The sequence below is a fragment of the Eumetopias jubatus genome, unplaced genomic scaffold (genome assembly GCF_037043125.1).
Source record: "Eumetopias jubatus isolate StellerSeaLion01/CBP00866 unplaced genomic scaffold, mEumJub1_p1.0 scaffold_16, whole genome shotgun sequence".
In the NCBI taxonomy this organism is placed as follows: Eukaryota; Metazoa; Chordata; class Mammalia; order Carnivora; family Otariidae; genus Eumetopias; species Eumetopias jubatus.
This window is the reverse complement of record NW_028274822.1, coordinates 63622120-63643034: the sequence shown is the minus strand read 5'-3', so window position 1 is coordinate 63643034 and position 20915 is coordinate 63622120. Positions and strand designations below refer to the sequence as shown.

Below are 20915 nucleotides of genomic sequence, written 5' to 3'. Positions count from 1 at the left end.
CAAAATCCTATGCATTTTCAGATCCTGTCTCATTGAACGTATAACTGTCTTAGTAAATAATTAAAAAAAAATTTAGATATTATAGTGATGACTTGTAACTTTACATGTGCATCACCATCAAGCAAATTAAGTAGAAAAGATTGCTAGTGCTTCCTAGCATTTAAAAAAACTTTCATTATGGGGCACCTGAGTGGTTCAGTTGGTTAAATGTCCAACTTCTGATTTTGGCTCAGGTCATGATCTCAGGGTCTGCAATCAGCAAGGAACCTGCTTGAGATTCTCTCACTCTGCCTCTCCACCATGGCCAATAAATAAATCTTAAAAAAAAGAAAAAGCTTTCATTATATCCTTTATCTTTTTGGGCCTACTCAAATTACCAACTTTGTTAACCAAAAACACCAAGCTAACATACTAAACACATGTTAGTTTAACTTAGAACATTTAATTTCTCCTTTTATAAAGGTGAAGAGCAGAAACATTTCATAAGTTTACTAATGTTAAGGGGAAAAATGATTTAAATTTTTAAATTTTATAGTTTATTGTATAAAATTTTTATATATTGTAGAATCCTAAAAGTCTTTTATCTATAATTTTATAACCTGACTGAGGCACAATTCAAATAATCACAAACTCAAAATAAGCAGCAAATAAAGCTCTTCTCTTTCCTCAGTTAATAAAAGACTTCTGTTTTTAAAAGTAGGAAATCAAGTCTGGTCAACTGTGACATGGCCTTATGACTCTTCCATTTTCCCTCTAAGGGAAACCCTAAGACCCAGGGGTCTCATAAGGCCTTGAAGCCTTATCTGATGAAGCCTGGTACCCCAACTTTCCCTGTGTCTGTAGTCTACTAGGACACCTAGAACCAGGTGCATGAGTGAATACATTCTTTTTGAATCAGGATTTTATTATCAACACTGCCTATGAGACACAGGCAAGTTCAAAGCTACAGTAAAATGTAAAACAACTTTTAATACCTATCCTCATCAAAGGAGGAGCTTTGCTTTATGAAGACTCATCTTATATTACCAAAGTTACTAACTGCTTAAAAAAACAAAACTTTCACTATTTGCAACGTCAGGTATTTTCTGCCACAAGATGAAGGCAACAAACTCCCTTTCTTACCTACAGGATAAAATAATTCCAAGGATGAAAGAAAACTAAATAAGCAAGGCTGTAAGAGGCTATGGCATAAACCTGAATTTGAGGTTAGTCTTTTTTTTTCTTTTTACAAGGCTACACTTTTTCTTTGGGTTGCATTTAAAATAAGGAATGAGCAGAAATACTAATTTTTTTCTTTATTTCTCTTAAAGCATAAAGAGAAGAGTAACAGATTAATGACATTCTTACTCATTTAGCAATGGAAAATAGACCAAGAATTCAGGGACATCCACAACACCTTCCAAGTTGAAGTCATATTTGCAGCCAAATAAAGGATAATCTCCTTTCTTCTGAAACTTCACAGTATATATCTCATTCCCAAATGATTCTGTTTCTGAGGCTTCAAGGCGTCTTCTATTAAAGGTTATCCCCAAACCAAAATAAAAAGATTAGTTATTAGCTTAGACTTATTCTGATCAGATTATGCATGTGAAAAAACTACAGGATGCAATTTTTAAAAGATACCTGATCAGCTTTTTAACTGGATTTGAGCTACTTTTAAGAAGCAGTACATTAACAGATCATTAACAATCTCCCAACTAAAATTAGGCTGGAAATACGTTTCACTATCATGACTACTGGCTAAGTCTTTGAGTATCTGATCTGGAGTTTGTGTAGCACTATAACCTCTGGCTGCATATAGCATCGGTCTCCAATTTACCAGTAAAAATGTTTTAAAGATTCATCTGTAAATCTATCTTTTGACCTTAAATGTTGAATATCTACTCAAATATATTATCAAAGTACTTCAGCCCTTATAAGATCAACATGACATGTTTTATAAACTCTATTTCTGATAAACATTTGCTACTTTAAAATAAGCTTAATTCTGAGTATCTTATAAACCACAATATATTAAAAGCACTTACATCAGTTCAAAGCTATTGGGAGTGGTACCAATAAAATAGCCTCCAGGGCTCAGTCTCTCACAAGCATTTCTGAGCATCATGTCAGCCTGCTCATAGGATTCAAATGAATAATGACAGACAAACTGACAACTGCAGATGTCAAAGCACATTTCTGGGTCACGAAATTTGTTAATCAAAAGTTCCTGAAACAAAATTAAATATTAAAAAGGGTCAAGATTTTGAAGTTCACTGCAATATAAAAACTTTTTACTAAGTTAATTTCTAGAATTAGGGTCCTTAAAATAAAAGTAGACATGCCCTCCCAACCACCTATCCTTTCTCTCATTATGTATAATGAGGTCCACAATGAAATGATCTTTTCTTTCTGGTTCAACAGAATTTGATTTCCATCTTCACAGTAATTTAAAAACTAGGATGAAATCATGTTTCAAAATTTATCAACCAAATATGACATTTAAGAGTTGATGCTTTTATTTGGCTTTACTTCAAAGCTAAAGTAAAATGTTGTCGAACAATAACTTTGATTAAAAAAAAACAAAACACAAACCTGGCCTTTGGGACACTTTTTAAAAGTGCAAAAGTGTTTTTAAAGGTTTCCAACATTCTAGCAGTATACTACCACTTTTCCGCCTCACTTTCACAACTACAAACAAAATGCGTAGGATTAAAGATATCCCTAATAGTTTAACGAGTTAATGAGTCAGACAGAGCATTAAAGCTTAAGGTGAGATTTTCATTATTAAGTGCCTCCGTAGTTCTTACACTTCATAGTTGTTAAGAAATTCAGAAACAAGTGGAAAATTCAAAACATCAAATCCTAATAAATTACAAGGTAAACAAAATGTAAATTCAGTTCTATTTTAAAACAATGGAAAATAAATCTTGTCTGAACAGAAAAGCAACAAATGATTTATAAAGTTCAAATTATTAAAAACAAAAAACTCCCAGAAGTACTCAGTGGGTCATTTAAGGAAATTTATCATTAATAGAATTTCTAGCTGAAACTGAAAGTGCGTGTCCTGAGGTTTCTAGTCTTTCAAAGTACATTTTAAAAGAACTAACTGCTTTTTAAAACGCATTATTCACCTGAACTAAAAATATTAAACATAAATTGACAAACTGAAAAAAATTCTGTACCTTTGAACAATCAGCAGTTACAAATTCCGCATTGAAAATATATTCATTATCACGACAACGATTTTTCATGTCCTCATACCGTTGCTGACACTGTTTGACAGAAACATCAGCAATATCTGGAAGGGGGACAGGAGTTAGTAACTGGCGACAAAGACCCACAGAGATAAAATGTAAATGCAAAGATGGCTCAAATCTAGACAATAATCCTAACTGATACACTTTAGCATGAAATCTATCCTTAGTAAAAGCAAAAAGATTCTATTTCCTTCAAAAGAAAGTATCTGTTCCAATGCAAATGCTGTATTATTTTTCAAAAGGATTAAAAGCTTTCTCAAAAGGCACGGATAACAGAAAAGTTGTATCATGATTTTTAAATGCTTATTCCAAGTTAAAAGCAGAAAGTTTAGACTCCAATTTGAATTATAAAACTTAAACTATATGCCCAACTTTGAAAACATCAAGTTTATTTTTTCTTAATAAAAAGTTATTTGCTTTTTCCTGTATTGAGATTTGCAACGATGGTACAAAAGCAATGGAAACCAGAACTGCCACCTTATCATGCATACAAGGTAGTAGTGCACCAAATGATACAGGTAATACTTGATATCTTCTTCACCATTATAAACTAGCATGGGAGAAAAAAAAAGAACCCAATTTCATTTAAAAATGTTCTTGATAAAGCAGTAAAACTTGATTTTAGTAAATCTTGGCTCTTTTTCAATATTCTGTGTAATGAAATGGGAAGTAACAGAACATCTGTGCTACCTAACAAAGTCTAAACAGGACTGGTGTGACTGTGCTGTGAGCTGTACTAGCCACTTTTTTTCACAGACAACTGTTTTCACTTGAAAGAACGACTGAGAAACTGGTTATTCAGACTTTGTAATTTGGCAGACATTTTCTTGAAAATGAACAAAGTGAGCCTCTCACTTCAAGAAAAATAAAAGACAGTATTTGTTACCAATGATAAAACTTGAGATTTCCAGTGAGAATTATAATTTGAAACACTTGCATCTACCACCATGGGCTGGGCATCTTCCCAATACTTAAAACTTTTCTGACTGGTGGGAACATTAAAAAAATGTGATTTCTTGATGTCAACATTTAGAAGATCTGCATAACTTTAGTGAGAGTTATTTTCTAAATATTACAAAATCTTGCAGGACAGAAGATCCATTCAAAGCACAAGACAGACCAATGGATTTAAATATAACAATACAAAAATTTCACTGACACAGATTCAGATGCCACACTGTAACTACCTTTAAGGAACTACCACCTGTTGTGTTTGGATACAGTATGAAAGATGAATCTGCTCAATTATCTGAAAGGACTGTTAAAATAGACCTTCATTTTAAAACTACTCATCAAATAACACACCTCAACACAGTGAATGCAGACACAGGTGTGAAAACCCAGTTGTCTCCTATTATTCCATACGCTAAAGGTATTTGGAAAAATATTTTTAAAGTGCCAGTCTTCTCGCTAAACTTTATTTTTTAATGAATAAAAATATTTTTTTAGTTCTCAATTTTAATTTCTATAATCAATAGCTATCGCCACATACACAATAGCTTTCTGTGATCCTCAGTCTTAAAAATAAGGGTATATAGTGTTCATAAAACCAAAAAATTTGAGAAGTGCTAATTTAGGTAACTCACAGGTGGTGCTATGCACTTCACCTCACTGGAAGAATATAACATCTGCTTGTCCCACTTTAGTGTTAAGCCTGACCAGTGGGTTCAGGTGCTTGATTCATTCAGTTATTAAATTCCTATCAACCTTTCTCACCTAATACTTTTAGCAACTTTTTATGATTGTTGCTTAGATCTATTATTTCATCACGGGTGAAAAATAGTGATTTTCATCATTCCTACTGCACTTACTCATTTTGATTTTTTAATAGAGTGGAATTTCCCTTTTCAACCATTTGGTCACCTTGAAGTACAGTTCACATAGAGTAAGGAAGATACCCCAACCCTTACTTTATGAATTTCAGAATGATGAGTAAGTTTCCTAGCAACCTCCAAGGGTGAACAATGAGTTTTTTTCCTTTATTTGATATGTTTCAATCCACTGAAATCACTATTCTTTTTCATAATGAAACTGTCCTATCTTTGGCCAGTGGAAGTTTCAAGTTTGTGCTTTAGACATGACCCCATCTTTGATTACCTCCTTCCTTTTAGGGAGGACAGGTTATCCCAGGCTAATTAACTATATTGTGTAACACCATCAGTAAAGTCTCAAAACTTGTTTAAAAAAACACAAATCTCACACATAGCCCCAGATACCTTCTTATAAGATATTTTAGTGTCACGTGATACTGAGATTCTGTTTATTTTCCAATTACCTGACTGATCACAAATTATTCTTGCCCATATCATTATTTATCTTACCTGTACAAACTAGCTTGTTAATTCTTCCCTTTTTCCATTTGAGCAAATCTCCACCTTTACCACATCCCAGGTCCAAAACAGTGATATCACGTTTTTTCTTCTGTCGTACCTTTTCTAAAAATTCCCCTAAAAGAGAGAAATATAATAAAAAATTACTATTTCTCCATTTTTACTATAGCATAAACTGTTATACCTAATAACCTACTGACACCTGTCTGACACTTCCTATAAGCTATTACATGTTCATTCATATAGTTAATTCATAACTTTTGGTGAACATTTCAAAATATGACTAAGAGTTAGTTGACCTGATCCTCTAGCATTATAGATTAAAGAGTATATGTCTGATATTTTAGAAAGTTCAGACAGGTTTTTGAAGGTTACTTTTAGAATTTGACTCAACATTGAATAGCAGACATTTTAAATTCTAATTAATACAAGATTCAACAATTGTTCATAAGAAAAAAAATTACTCATAATTTTTGTAGTTTTCTCTTTCTAAAAACTAAACATTTAGTTTATAATATACCTAACTAAATCAAAATGATTATGGGATCATAAGATTGCTTGACTTTTATAAAACATGTCAGGCTTACCACCAAAACCAATACAAGAACTAGTCTAAAAAATATACATACCTCTTAATTTTACTGTGACCAAAATTCTTAAACACTCTAAAATAACAAATGAAATCTTTCATCCCAATCTAACAATCACATTAATAACCAACGAATAGTATCATAGGACCCCATACATCAATAGCCAAATGGTTCAAATATTAGCTAAAGGCATATTAGTATTCTTAGACAACTGAAGTATTCAGCAATTCTAAAACCTGATACAATACTGAATCGTAGATCTACTCTTCCCGTCTTTATTACTATGAGTTTAACACTTCCTATTTCATGCGTGTACTATTTTGACTGCTAAAATATTCACGGTGAGCATGGGTGGCTCAGTTAAGTTAAATGTCTGCCTTTGGCTCAGGTCATGACCTTGGGGTCTTGGGATCCAGACCTGCGTCGAGCTTCCTGCTTAGCGGGAAGTCTGTTTCTCCCTCTCCCTCTGCTCTGCACCCCCGCCCCCACTCATGCTTTCTCTCTTAAAATAAATAAAATCTAAAAAAACACAATTCTGTATGAATATTTCTGCCTTTCACTGTCCATAGGATCTTAAAGTAATTTCAACAGAAGCACAAGTGTTCTATATTTAACATTCTGCTATAAATCTTAAAAAAAAAAAACCGGCATAACCAGAGTGCCCGGGTGGCTCAGTTGGTTAAGTGGCCAACTCTTGATCTCAGCTCAGGTCATAATCTAGGGTCCTAGAATCGAGCCCCATGTCAGTCTCCATGCTCAGTGGGGGATCTCTTGAGGATTCTCTCTCCCTCTGCCCCTCCCCCACCCATGTGAGCGCACACGCATGTACTCTCTTTCTAAAATAAATAAATCTTAAAAAAACCCCAAAAACAGCATAACAAATAATATGGAGTAAAAAAACATTGTAAAATCTCTCTATTTCCAAACAGTAAGACTAGTAAGAGGGAAAATCATGAAACATTATTCAAAGATATCTTTATCACATTCAAGAACAGTACTCAAGTAGTTACTAAGCTGTAAGTACCAACAAGAAAGAGAAAATGAATGACAAAGAATGGGCACTGAGAGGAGAAAGGGAAAAAAAGCCAGAGAGGGAAGCTGGCACAGACCACACTGATTACACAAGGACCAGAAAGACAGGTGCAGATAGCAAAGCGCCCAATAAGAGAGTTGCTGGAACAGCTGAAGGAGGAAAGAATAGCACAAATATGTGGAGAGAAAAATTTTTTGCTAAGTCTGACTTAAGACTTTTTAAAAATGACCTGTTACCCTGATTATAAAAATAATACAACTAATGATGTGAAAAATATGGTTGAACTTAAAATATTTATTCAATGAATAAACACATGAATAAATGACCCATCAGAAAAAATACCCTAGAGGCGCCTGGGTGGCTCAGTCGTTAGGTGTCTGCCTTCGGCTCGGGTCATGGTCCCGGGGTCCTGGGATCGAGCCCCGCATCGGGCTCCCCGCTCAGCGGGGGGCCTGCTTCTCCCTCTCCCACTCCCCCTGCTTGTGTTCCCTCTCTCGCTGTGTCTCTCTCTGTCAAATAAATAAAAAAAAAAAGAAAAAATACCCTAGAAGTTATCTACATTACTGAGGATGATGAGAAAAACAAAAAGAAATTAGGACTAGGGTCCATAGATTACCTTAAAAGTATAGACTAAAAATGCCATAATACTAACCTTAAAAATAAAAGGGGAGAGGTTGACAAGCCAACATTCAATTACCCTAGCTGAAAACTAGCAGAGACAAATAAATCATATTTCTGTAATAAAACATGAATATTAAAAAGTGAGACAGAAAATATTAATGTGTTCGAAATAATGAGCCTAGTTCCCACTCCCAATACTATTCAGAATGAATAATGTATCTTTAAAAATTAGTCAATTATTGGGGCACCTGGGTGGCTCAGTCAATTAGGCAACCAACTCGATTTCAGCTCAGGTCGTGGTCTCAGGGTTGAGGGATCGAGCCCTGTGTGAGGCTCTGCACTCAGCAGGGAGTCTGCTTGAGATTCTCTCTCCCTCTGCCTCTCCCATTTGTGCTCTCTCTTTTCTCTCACCCTTGCTCTAAAATAAATAAATAAATCTTAAAAAAAAAAGGCATATTATTAGGGCACTTGGCTGGCTCAGTCTGCAGAGCATGTGACTCTTCATTTCAGGGTTTTAAGTTCAAGCCCTATGTTGGGTGTAGAGATTATTTTTAGAAAATCTTTAAAAAAAATAAGTAAAATAAAAATTAGTAAATTATCATCAAAACTAGTAGAAAGTACCCATAACTAGCACTTTATTCTTTCTAGTGTAATCACAAAAGCATTCTCACTTTTTCTGAGGCTGACTTTTAAAAAAACAAAACAACCCAAAATCTTACTGTGAAAAACTTCAAAACCCACTGGCTTTTAAAAATTCTCTAAACTCGGGATGCCTGGGTGGCTGTCATCAAGCATTCGCCTTCCGCTCAGGTCCCACAAGGGGCTCCATGCTCAGTGAGGAGCCTGCTTCTCCCTCTGCCTGCCGCTCCCCCTGCTTGTGCTCTTTCTCTCTCTGACAAATAAATCAAATCTAAAAAATAAAAAAGAAAAATTCTCTAAACTCACATAAGGAATCCGACTACTTAATATAAGATATACAGAGCAATAAATATATTCTGAATCATATTTCCACCACTGACTTCCATTTTAATTTTAAAGATGAGTTTCCATAAATAAAATGTTGGCTCCAAAAAGTTGAATGTCTTCATCAAGCCTCAAAGTAAACTTTTATTTCTCCCTAGACACTTTACAAGAAAAACAAGTTCAATGAAAAATCACCACATGACCTTCTGCCTCATTAAAGGCCTAGAGATGAAAAATCATGACACTGCCCATTTTCTTGACTTAATAGAAGCTGAATACTTAATCCAACATTATGTCACTGTTCCAAAACTATTAGAGTAAAATAGATTACTTAATAGCACTAGATAATCTTAAGTATAAAAGGAGCATACTTTTTTTTTTAAAGATTTTATTTATTTATTCATAAGAGACAGAGAGAAAGAGAGGCAGAGGGAGAAGCAGGCTCCCCGCTGAGCAGGGAGCCCGATGCGGGACTCGATCCCAGGATTCTGGGATCATGACCTGAGCCGAAGGCAGATGCTTAACCAACTGAGCCACCCAGGCGCCCGAGCATACTGCCTTTTGAAAGCCTAATTAACTTATGAACTTAATATCAATTAAACTCTCATAAATACCTTATGTAGTCCAAAAGTAAATATGAAAAGAATTATCTCAAAGGTCTAGTTTTAATTTTTGCTCCAGTTTTACGAAGTCAAGACTTGATAATTAAGTGAATAGGAATTAAAGACTTAATAGTTTAACATATGAATAAGCATTTGGGGAAAAAAATGAAACATAAGCTGAAATAAAAAACTCCAAACTATAAATCAAAAATCAATCAATCATACCAATGAGGACGCTTTTCATCCAATTATTAAAGTTTCTTAGGTAAAAAATACGACTCTGGCTACGCTTCTCCAAACCAACTTCTTGTAGTTCATTATAGTGGGCAGCCACTGCTGAACTATGTCCCTCTTCTAAGTTCTGAAAATAAGAGAATGGAACAAAATTAAGGATCAGAATATGGCAAAAATAAGCCTAAAAGACCATCTGACCTATATAAGGATAAAATACTAATGAAATTGGTAAACTTCAATAAGCAATGGCATTGATGACAGAAATCCTACTAATTATAATCACACGTAAGATTGTTCTCCCCTGTTCCCTATTTTTAAAAACATCTCTTGGTTTAAAATTTTCATCTCGATCTTTCATCTGTATAATTTTGGTGTCAATATCTTAATAAAACCAGTACTCTTCCAGAGTTCTGATTTATTCAATTCAATAAATGTCAGTCAGTGCATTGGGTTCCTACAAGAGAATAAAATAAGAATAAGTTATATTATTATATAAAACTGATGTAAGCACTAAATGAGAATACACACACAAAGGAATGAGAGCTCATTAAGGTATGTTCAGGGTCGATGTTTTTTGTTGTTTTTTCTTTTAATCTATTCCAACAGTTTCCATTTGTGCTACCTACCTAAGACACCAAGCATTCTGCAAAAATGCCACGGTAGGTAAAGGGCTTCAAATTCCCACACTTATCTGTTCAACCGAAGTGCTTCATCATTTACCCATCTTACTTATCAGGTTTAATATTTTTACTTGGAAAAAAGGGTTCTGCTGCTAGTAAAGTTTGAAACTGTGTGTCTAATACAAGCTCCTCTCTGTTACAAGGATTCACACCCTACCAATGACAAAGGCCTGGCCTAACCCTTTACTCTTTAGGACTGATGCCAGAATTTTTACTCATTCACTTAAGTACTCCTTCCATCCAAATTCATATTCTGCCTCAGATTCCTTCATAATATGGTATTGCCAGATGAAAATAACTTGCTGTTCCTTGTTCTATACTCTCCATCCTAAATATCAGGCTTAAAATTGTATGTAACTACCCCAATGAGAAGCTGGAAACAATATAGTTAAAGGAATCACATTAAAGCTGGGTGTAATGTTGAAATTTATCTTTGAAATCATAATCTCTATTATTTCTGACACAAGAAAGTGAACACTAATAAAGGGAAAAAAGTATATCAACTGGAACTTACACTTGTTTTTAAAACACTGAAGAAAAGCAAACTATAAAAACTAGCTTTCAAGTTTCTAGTCAAATAAGAGTTCTTAAATAAAAATTATCTCGATTAGAAGTTTCACCTAAATAAAAGCAACTAAATTGCAAGAGTTAAAAGCCTACTCTATCTTAAGACATTATCTATTACAAATAGAACATTCTTAAGGTTTAAGATTACGTAAAAAACATTATTTCACAACTGCTCCACACATTCCATTAGAAATAAAAAAAATACATTCAACATACTTTTTGCTTTTCAGGAACATCTTCAAGTTCTATTTTTCTCTTTTTCTGTGTGCCATCTCCAGTAGAAGGTTCATCTTTTGGAAAATCATCAGTTTCCATTCTTCTTTTCCTTGAAATGCCTTCATCATCACCAGAACCTTTTTCCTCTGAGACAATTTCAGCATCAAGTTTTCTTTTCTTGGTTGGAGTATCTTCCCCACAACTAGAACTTTCCTTTATAAGATCATCTTCAAATTCCATTTTTCTCTTTTTTGGTGTGTCTACTTGTCCACGGATAGGAGCCTTTTCAGAAAGCCCAGTCCCAGGAGTGGTTGTGTTTTCATTAATACTGAATGAAGACTCTGTTTCCAAATCTATTGATGCTTTTGCCTCTTCAAGAGAGATCTTTTCACACTCCTCTGCTTTTGCAGAATTTTCCATTTTTTGATTACTTAAATAGATGGTAAAACTTCATGAACTAACACTGGAATGGAAAAAATTTGATGTGACTTGTAAACACTAATGCTGAAACTTCAAAACAATTTTAACCAGAAGCTGGCCATTTAATTTCAGTAATCAACTAGGAGTTTAAAAAAATCTCATTATAGAGAGAACACTGAAAACATTAACTGACATACATTACAGATGAATCTCTGAATATGTTAATATGGAAGTACTAATTATAATCCCTAAACACACATAAAGATCCTATCCATAAAAGTCATTACTGGCATTGAAACTGACAGATGAGGTGGGGGGGGAGGGTGGAAAGGTACTACACTAGCACTAGTTCCATTTCTATTCTAACCCTTACTTTATAGCCTTGGAGCCCCAAGCTATAATTTTATAGCCCCAAATTGTGAGCTGGACACTATAACAAACTTGTACAGACACAGCAAGATATTTTAAAATTTTAAGGGAAACCCTGATATTTGACATCTGGAAGATATCACAAATACAGCTTCAAATAGAGCACAGTTTCAACTGAGTAGATTACACTACATTCCTTTCAATGATACCAGAACTTTGCAAAGCTGAGATTTTGGTGGCACCACATGAAATCAGTGTGAAACAGGAAATGAAGTTGGCAATGTCAAATCTGATTTCAAAGCTTGAGAAATTGTACAGTACCCAACAGATGTACACATCCCATTAGCAAGCACTCATGGTTAACTAAGAATTAAACACAAACATTATTTTTTCCTTTCAACTTGTGTATTATTTTTAAATAAAGTTATTAAGACATAAATACTAAATTCTTTGGACTAAACTATTTACTAAGTGGAACCTGTTGGGTATTTCTTCTGACCTAATGATGCTTGAAAAAAAAAAATTCAGAGACTAAAGGCACCAAGAACAGGAAAAGTCTGGGAACCTACAGTTAACTTCTGGAATTCTTATTTCATAATGGGTGCCAGAATTAGAAAGTGAGGACAGTAGACAGCTTTGGACACGAAGTTTCAAGACCCAGTCTGCAACTTAATGACTATTAAGTCTCCTTCAAATGTTCACAGGCCTATGTGTAAAACGGAAGGGAGAGAGAAATAAGTGAACTATGGGACAGGAGCTTATTAAGTCGTTTGACAATTTTACTATACTCCTACTACAGAGGATCTCAAAAAGGCACTATGTGGTTAGTCTTCAAGAAGGTTACAATCTATATACCACTTCTAAAATGTTAGGCTGTATTAGTCAAACCAAATGGAGAAGGGAGAGCAAAAGTCCAAAAATTGGTGAGATTCAGCAAATTCAAAACCTGAAACTTATGAAGAGGTGAGGGGAAAGTCTTTTGAGTGAAAAAATAGAATAAGAAATAAAGTTGCTTAAGGGAATGGGTAAAAACAAGTCACTATAAACCAGGAAGGATTTCAAGGGCTATTAGCTTTCACTACCCAAGGTGTAGGTAACAAAATACCAAGACATGCCAAACTAGGAAGAACTGAATCAGAGGGGGGTAAAAAAAAAAAACACCCAGAAATGTAATTTTCAGAATAACAATTTAAAATGATTATGTAATAATACTGGCCACCGAATTATCAAATGTCTGGACAACTCTATTACCACAGATGGGATGTCGTAAAAAACATAATCGAATCGGTCAGAATAAATCTCACAGAATTTCAAAGGACCGCAGAAATGGGTAACAAGGATAAAAACTGGGCATCAAAGTGCAAAAATGAAGAACTCCAAACTAAAGAGAGTTGCCCCTCAGAATCCTCGAGGAAGGAGCTTAGGGTAATGATTAAACTGACACAGAGATTGTAATACATTAAATATCCAAATAGGCATTTCGACCCGGCTTTCCAGTCACACCTCTGAGGCAGGCCCCGTCTCCATTTCAGTTTCTCAAAGAACGACCGAGCCCCTAGGACTCCCAGGCTTAACCTCAAGCAGGATAACCTCTACACCCTGAGCCGCGAGCTAAACGGGGGTCAACTCGGGAGGCCTAAGAGAACGCAACAGAGGCGAAAAGGGAAATCTTCAGCCAAGATCACCCTCTTCCGTCATTGGCGCGGCCTAGCTCTTACTAAACCTTCGGCTCACGTTTCCAATCCGCCACTCAAGACTCAAGACAACACAGACGCTTCTTCGGATCCGACAATCCCACCCCCAGCCTGCCTTCTCGGCACCGCTGAGGTGCCTGAGACAGTTCTTAGGGCTGCTCCAGACTCCGGCTCCCTCGGTCTGAATGAGCAACAGAGCCCGCCGACTCCCACAAGTACTGCCCACTTTGCTTCGGGTTGGGTGCACAATAAACCTCGAGCGACCGGTACTGAAGGAACAGGACTAGCGCGAAGTGAGCCCATGATAGGAGCTGGAGTGCCCCTTCTATCGCGACGGCGACGGAGGGCCTAAAAACAAAAAAGAATGGCCAGAGTTCCAGACACCACACTTACCGACACAGCCATCCACGGTTCTGTTTGCGGAAGCGGCGGTCGGCGCCACGCGTGTGTTGTTACGCCACTTCCGGGGAGGGGACGGGCCACGTGACTCCACTCTCGGCTGCGATTGGAGGGTCTCTCGACCTTCGCGCCGGAACTACGAGTCCCGTCGTGCTGCGCGCTGGGGGCCTACCGAGGGACGCGCGGAGCCGCACGGGCAGTGGCAAGCACGTTGTTAGTGGGCGCGGCTGGCGGGCCCGGGGGTGCCGGCGGTGGCGGGGGTCAGCGAGCGTTCGCCTGAGCCCCGTGAGTTCCGGCACCCTGACCCACGCTTGATCAGGTCACTCTGCTGAGTGAGCATCAGAAGAGCTGTCTTTCGGCCTGTGCGGCGAGAAACGGCGTGGCCTCAATTTCCTAAGAGGTAGCGAAGGCCCAAGACCTCTAAGGAACTGCGCGGGGGGGAGGAGGGTGGAGGGATCGAGAGGGCACCTTCAACCCGGTGCACGTTGGGGAGCAGAACCAGGGCGCGAACCCGACACGTGCCCCGCGCCCACCGCTGCTCAGGCTACGCCGGGGAATCCGTCTGCGGGGCCGGGGTTCTCCACACTCGCCCGCCCGCCACCCCTGGCAGCCGAAAGAGGTCACCCCCGCCCTTCTCTGGCAGGCCTGTGGCTCGGCAAATACTGTTTGGGGGACTGTTTTTCAGCTTTCTGCTTTGTAACCCTTCACCCTCTGCTCTTCCCTACGTCAGAGGATGGCTGAGGAGGGTCCTGGGAGCCCCCGCCCTGGGAGCTGTTTTAAAATTGAGTAACATCTTACTTCTTAGGAGCTGGCAGGTCATTCTTTATTGCTGTATTTGGGAATCCCTGCCGTACCTCCCTTCAAGAAGGCCATTTTCATCTATCAGATTCTGGAGAGAGGGGGCAGCCCATCACTATTCTTGAGAAACGCTATAGTATTATTATTGTGTTGGCTGGACTTTGGTATGGGATGGCTGGGGGAGAAAACGCACTTTGTCCATCCCCTCAGATTTCCACTAGAGAGTCCAAGGCATTTACTGTACTGAAACTCGGAAGCTCCATAGTTCAGGCCTTTCATCCCGAGACGTAGGGTCAGAACTGTAACTGTGAACTAAGGTTATTGATGCGTGTATATTTTAACGTTGTTGTGCCTCAGCGCCTTGCCACCTTCTTGGCGTAAAAACAGCGTGATTAGATTTACCGTTCATTTTGAATTCTTTACCAAAATTGATCCCATTAAAAGCAGTTTTGAAAACGTGTTTCACTGGCCTTCCTACTTCTCAATAGGTATTTATATTAATGAGACTTCGCGTTGGGAATGGCAACATTTGCAGCCTGTAGTTTACAATCAAGTCACTTCCAAATTGTGGGAATTAACATTTCTGAGGTTCTTGACCCTTTATAACTTTGGACCAAGAACGAGGCCTATTTTTAACAAATGAGGATGAGCCGTCAATTTCAGATGACTGTGCCTGTACTTTTTATTAAATGCAAAGAGCTGTGTTGAGAATTAATTTCAGTTCATGAATATTGACAACTGCAAAGAGGTATAGGTCCTAGAGATTGAATGTACTATATACATATCTATCCACTAGAACTAAGCAATGACAGCACATATTTGCTGGTTCTGATGCTAAAGTTTCTTGAGATAATTGCTGTGGTAATTTTAGGAAAAATGAATCTAATTTTGACTTTTTAAGAAATTTTTTTCATTAAGTTAAAAGCTTCTTAACTATGTGTTTATATAAACTCCATCATGGATTAATATCATGCATGAGATGTATAGAGATCACATCTTATGATTTTTATCAAACTTAAAGTAATGCAATTTGACTTGAGAATTGAAGAACTCTTGAATGTAGTGGTAGTGGAAGGAGTGAATGGGCCAGATAAAAATGTTTTAAAATTACTGTTGATGTTATTTTTCCCTATTACTTGAGTAATATCTGGTTTTCTGAAAATTGAATTAAAATAATAACAAATGTTTTGATACCTTCTGTGTGCCAGACTAAGTGCTTTACATATTGGAACTCATTTAATTCTTACGTAATCCAGTGGGGTCGTTGCTATATTATTATTATTATTATTATTGTTATTATTTTATAGATGAGGGGTAAGTAACTTGGCCAAAGTCAAGCAGCTGGGAAGTAGTGAACGAGGATTTGGACCAAGGCAGGCTGGCTCCAGAGACCAGACTCTATGCCAATAATGAAATAGTGCCTGCTGGAAGACCAGCCTTAGAACTGGAAGTTGGCTGCCATATAATAGATTTTCAGAAAATTTCTTGATACTTTCTGATGCTTGGGTTATTATGTTCAGAGAGAAAATAACTCGATAAAGATGATACCGTGCTAGAATGTGAGTTCCAATAAGGCAAGGATCATCATTTTGTTCAGTGAGTGCCTTGAACAGTGGCTGGGATACCTGGGTGCTTACTGAATGAATGAATTGCCAAGAAAAGTTTTAAAAATTCTTTTTTTTTTTAAAGGACATAGAGAATTTATTTCAGTCCATTTATAAGATTTCTTTATGCACTGTTTTCATTATATGGCTCATTATTCGCCCAGCCTGCTTTGGATTCTCCTGATTTGGATTATACTTTTGTCAGTGAGAGAAAATGGAGTGGTAACTTGCAAGTTTTCTAGTTAAAGTAAAGGTAAGCAACAGAATCAGTAGACACCATCCCTCTTTTAAAGTCATTAGTTTCCAAAGTGACAGCACTCAGAAGTGTAATTTTAAAGTGTGATTTCTGTTGTGCAGTTGAAGATCACATTTTTTAAACATAAAAATTTTTTAAATGTAGATACAATCTTATAGCTTCCTAAGCATGATGGTATTCTTGGAGGTAGGAGAGGTGGTTTATGGAAGGTTTGTATCTCCAGTCTTGGAGGAAGGACTGTTCCTCCAGTCCACTCACCAAAGTGGTCCTACTGGAATTTTACTGCCTTTTTGGAGCACATAGGTATTCTTGGTCAAAAAGTTTTTGGTATAGTTGAAAGTAAGATTTATTTGAGAAATCTAACTTCATTATGTGTGATGGTTAGTTTTATATGTCAACTTGACTAGGCTATACTACGTAGCTATTTAATCAAACACTAATCTAGGTGTTGTGATGGTGTTAGAAGATGTGGTTAACATCTGCAATCAGTTTGCTTTAAGTAATGGAGATTACCCTCAATAATGTGAGTGGGCCTCATCCAATCAACTGAAGGCCTGAATTTTAAACTGAAGTGTCTCAAGAAGAAAAAATTCTTCCTCAAGCCTATAGCGTTGATTTCTGCCAGTTTCTAACCTGCAAATCTGCCCTACACATTTCAAAGTTGCTGGCCCCCACGATTTTGTGAGCCAATTCCTTAAAATAAATCTATTTAGATAAGTAATCAAATAACAGTTTTCTAATACATAGAAATAAATATCCATTTACCTAAATATAGATCAACCTAAAGACAGATAGAGATATACGTATATATTTTTTCCTGTTGGTTTTGTATCTCTGAAGAAACTTGTCTGATTCAGAGTTTGGTGCTCAGAGTAGTTCTAGAGGAACATATTCTTAAAGATTAGTTTTCTTAATTGGTTATGGTGTTCTTGGACTGGTTCCCTAATCAGATTAGATTTAAAGGCACTGATTAATGACTATTTCCAGTGGTGAAAAGGGCACTGATAGCCCATGATATGATGTGGCAATAGAGATATGCAAAGTGCAGAACATTACCATCTTATGCCAAGTATATATAAAAGATAAGATTCTTGATGGGATGATCACATATTTGATGACTTAAAACATTTTGTCGAATTAACAAGTGTAATGAGACTGACTGGTTGCTGACTGCTCACTGCTAACTATGCTGGAGAAAGGGGGAAGAAAATGATGAACTCAGGTCTTCAGATTCCCAGCTCAAGCTCTGCGTAAATAACCTGAAAGTCTTTATGTCTGCCCTAAAGAAACTCATCTCCTGTAGATGCAGAGCTGAGATTGCTGAAAACCAAACCCAGAGTCTCATCCTGCAGAATGGTTGAGTTACAATGCAAAATGAATTCCCCATCCAACAGAGTATCTGCTGTTAAAATAAGGACATTGATTGAGAAGGAATGCAAACCTCAAATTTGGAATGGGGTACGGAGCCCCTAAATTTTTTTAAATTTTATTATGTTAATCACCATACATTACATCATTAGTTTTTTTTTTTTTTTTTTAAGATTTTATTTTTTGACAGAGAGGGAGACAGTGAGAGAGGGAACACAAGCAGAAGGAGTGGGAGAGGGAGAAGCAGGCTTCCTGCCGAGCAGGGAGCCCGATGCGGGGCTCGATCCCAGGACCCTGGGATTGTGACCTGAGCCGAAGGCAGACGCTTAACGACTGAGCCACCCAGGCGCCCCTCATCATTAGTTTTTGATGTAGTGTTCCATGATTCATTGTTTGCGTATAACACCCAGTGCTCCATTCAATACGTGCCCTCTTTAATACCCGTCACCAGGCTAACCCATCCCCCCACCCCCTCCCCTCTAGAACCCTCAGTTTGTTTCTCAGAGTTCATAGTCTCTTATGGTTCGTCTCCCCCTCAGATTCCCCTCCCTTCATTTTTTCCTTCCTACAATTTTTTTTTTTTTAACATCTAATGTATGATTTGTTTCAGAGGTACAGGTCTGTGATTGATCAGTCCTACACAATTCACAGCACTCACCATAGCACATACCCTCCCCAATGTCTATCACCCAGCCACCCCATCTCTCCCACCCCCCACCACTCCAGCAACCCTCAGTTTGTTTCCTGAGATTAGGAATTCCTCATATCAGTGAGGTCATATGACACATGTCTTTCTCTGATTGACTTATTTCGCTTAGCATAATACCCTCTAGTTCCATCCCTATCATTGAAAATGGCAAGATTCCGTGGGGTTTTTTTTGATGGCTGCATAATATTCCATTGTATATATGTACCACATCTTCTTTATCCATTCATCTGTTGATGGACATCTTGTGAGCCCCTAAATTTTAATCCATTGTCTTTGCCAGCAAAAGCAGCCCTTCCACTCCTCTTTGAGTATTTAACCCTGCTTTGTGTGAAGTACCTATAATGGCCTTTCTAGAGATATTTGCCTTGTAGGACATAGCTGATTCTCCCTAGGAACTATCCCTACTACCCTTCTTTGCTGCTCTCTGTTTCTTTTTTCATAGCAGTTATCTTCTAACATCCTATATAATTTACTTATTTATTGTGTTTACTACTTAGTGGTCCCACAGGACGGATGAACCTATCCCCCTCTTCCCTTGAAAATTGAGCCAAAGTTATTAGGGGTGAGTTTTCTCAACTTTAGCCTTCCCACTTCCGAAGTTACCTGCATCCACACCCATTTCAGAATCCCTTAACTCCTTTCTCAGAAAGGTCCTAGCAGGCCCTCAAAGGGTGGCTACAGAGTGTGTCCCATGAGGAGGTGTGCTGCACTCTAAAACCCACTTTTTTTTTTTTATTTATACACACAGAAATCTGGGAAATTTTTGTGGGGTTGGATATTAAAGGTGTGGGATAATGGTGGAAGGAACATGTTGGACCAGGCCAAATTTATTGATATAGGAACCACTAAGCAAAGATTCTGGATTCACTGTTATAACTTGAGGGATTAGGAAGGGTTTCTGACAGTTTGGTTGGTTGGCTGAAGCTTGGACCAAAAGGTGACCCATGCTTCATGAAGTTAAAATACCAGACCTGCCTTGGTATACTATAGAGGAAGGGATCCAAAGGCATAGGGAGATTGGAATGGTAGAGTGGATTTATCATGTAAGCCCAGCTCACCCACTCTGGGAGGGTCTAGAGGAGATACCTTTCACCATGACAGTGAGAAATAAATTTATGAGGGGAGCCCCAGCATCCATGAAGAACTTTGTGATTGCTCTTCTCTGGGTCAGAAATTACAGCAGAAACTGCTGCCACTGAACTAGGGATCCTTAAATACAGTGAGGTTAATAGGAAATTGAGCAGATATTACAGAAAGACCTATTTTCTTAATGGCATATCTTATATGCTGGAGGAAAGAAGCCAGAGGGAAGGAGAATAGCAGTAGAAAAATACAAGGAAAATGTGGTTGAGCAGAGTCTTGGAAAACAGAAAGAGGTTAGATCTAGAACACAGGTGGAGGACTGAGTTTCTTTTCTGAGGAAGGAGTTAAGGGATTCTGAAATGGGTGTGGATGCAGGTAACTTTGGAAGTGGGAAGGCTAAAGTTGAGAAAATTCACCCCTAATAACTTTGGCTCATTTTTCAAGGGAAGAGGGGGATAGGTTCATATGTCTTATAAGTCTTTACTTACAAGTCTGTCTTTACTAAGTAGTAAACAATAAATAAGTGAATTATATAGGATGTTAGAAGATAACTGCTATGAAAAAAAAAACATATAGAGCAAGATAAGGATGATTGGGATGTTGGGCAGAGAGGATTGGAAGTGGTATTGTGATTTTAAATAGGGTAGTCAATGCCATTTGAAAAAAGACTCATAGGAAGTGAAAGAATAAGCCAGGCAGACATCTGGAGAAAGACTATTCCAAGCAGAGGGAACAGCTAGTGCAAAATTCTTACAGTGGCTTTTTTAGCATGTTGGAAGAGCTGCAAAGGGGGGCCAGTGTGGCTGGAGCAGAGAAAAAGATAGTAGGCAATGCATTCAGAGAAGAAAAGGGAAGAGATATGTGGGGTATTGTAGATGATTGTAATTACAGACTTAAGCTTTTACTCTAAGAGAATTTGGAGAGTTTTAAACAGGAGAGACATGATTTTATGTATCTTTTATATTTTATCATGGGCTGAAAATAAAACATAAGAGATTTTAGGACATTGGGAAAGGTATGGAATGGTCATTGAAAGGAAAGGGGAGAGGAAGCTGATTGGATCAGGAACCACTGTGAGTTGTCATATAACATTCACAGCCTTTCTGAAATAAGATGTACCCTCGATATATGTTGGGTACT

General features: G+C 37.5%; 2 protein-coding genes across 3 annotated transcripts in view; one reads left to right on the top strand and one right to left on the bottom strand.

Moving 5' to 3' along the window:
• Window positions 1-13996, bottom strand: part of RNMT (RNA guanine-7 methyltransferase) — a 39423-nt gene extending 25427 nt beyond the window's left edge. Inside the window, exons 1-7 of the mRNA XM_028089349.2 lie at window positions 13952-13996; window positions 11076-11538; window positions 9604-9739; window positions 5561-5686; window positions 3165-3280; window positions 2028-2209; window positions 1348-1512 (exon numbers count right to left, since the gene is read on the bottom strand). Coding sequence (XP_027945150.1) covers window positions 1348-1512; window positions 2028-2209; window positions 3165-3280; window positions 5561-5686; window positions 9604-9739; window positions 11076-11495 — 1145 coding nt within the window. The 5' untranslated portion in view covers window positions 11496-11538; window positions 13952-13996. The remainder of the gene's footprint in view (window positions 1-1347; window positions 1513-2027; window positions 2210-3164; window positions 3281-5560; window positions 5687-9603; window positions 9740-11075; window positions 11539-13951) is intronic.
• A 140-nt stretch (window positions 13997-14136) lies between these two features.
• Window positions 14137-20915, top strand: part of MIMS1 (mitochondrial inner membrane scaffold 1) — a 52563-nt gene continuing 45784 nt past the window's right edge. The window contains exon 1 of one of the 2 annotated variants that reach the window (XM_088019527.1): window positions 14137-14242. The gene's annotated coding sequence lies outside the window, so the exon portion shown is untranslated. Of the gene's footprint in view, window positions 14358-20915 lie in introns of both variants that reach the window. The other variant, XM_028089327.2, reaches the window with a different exon arrangement.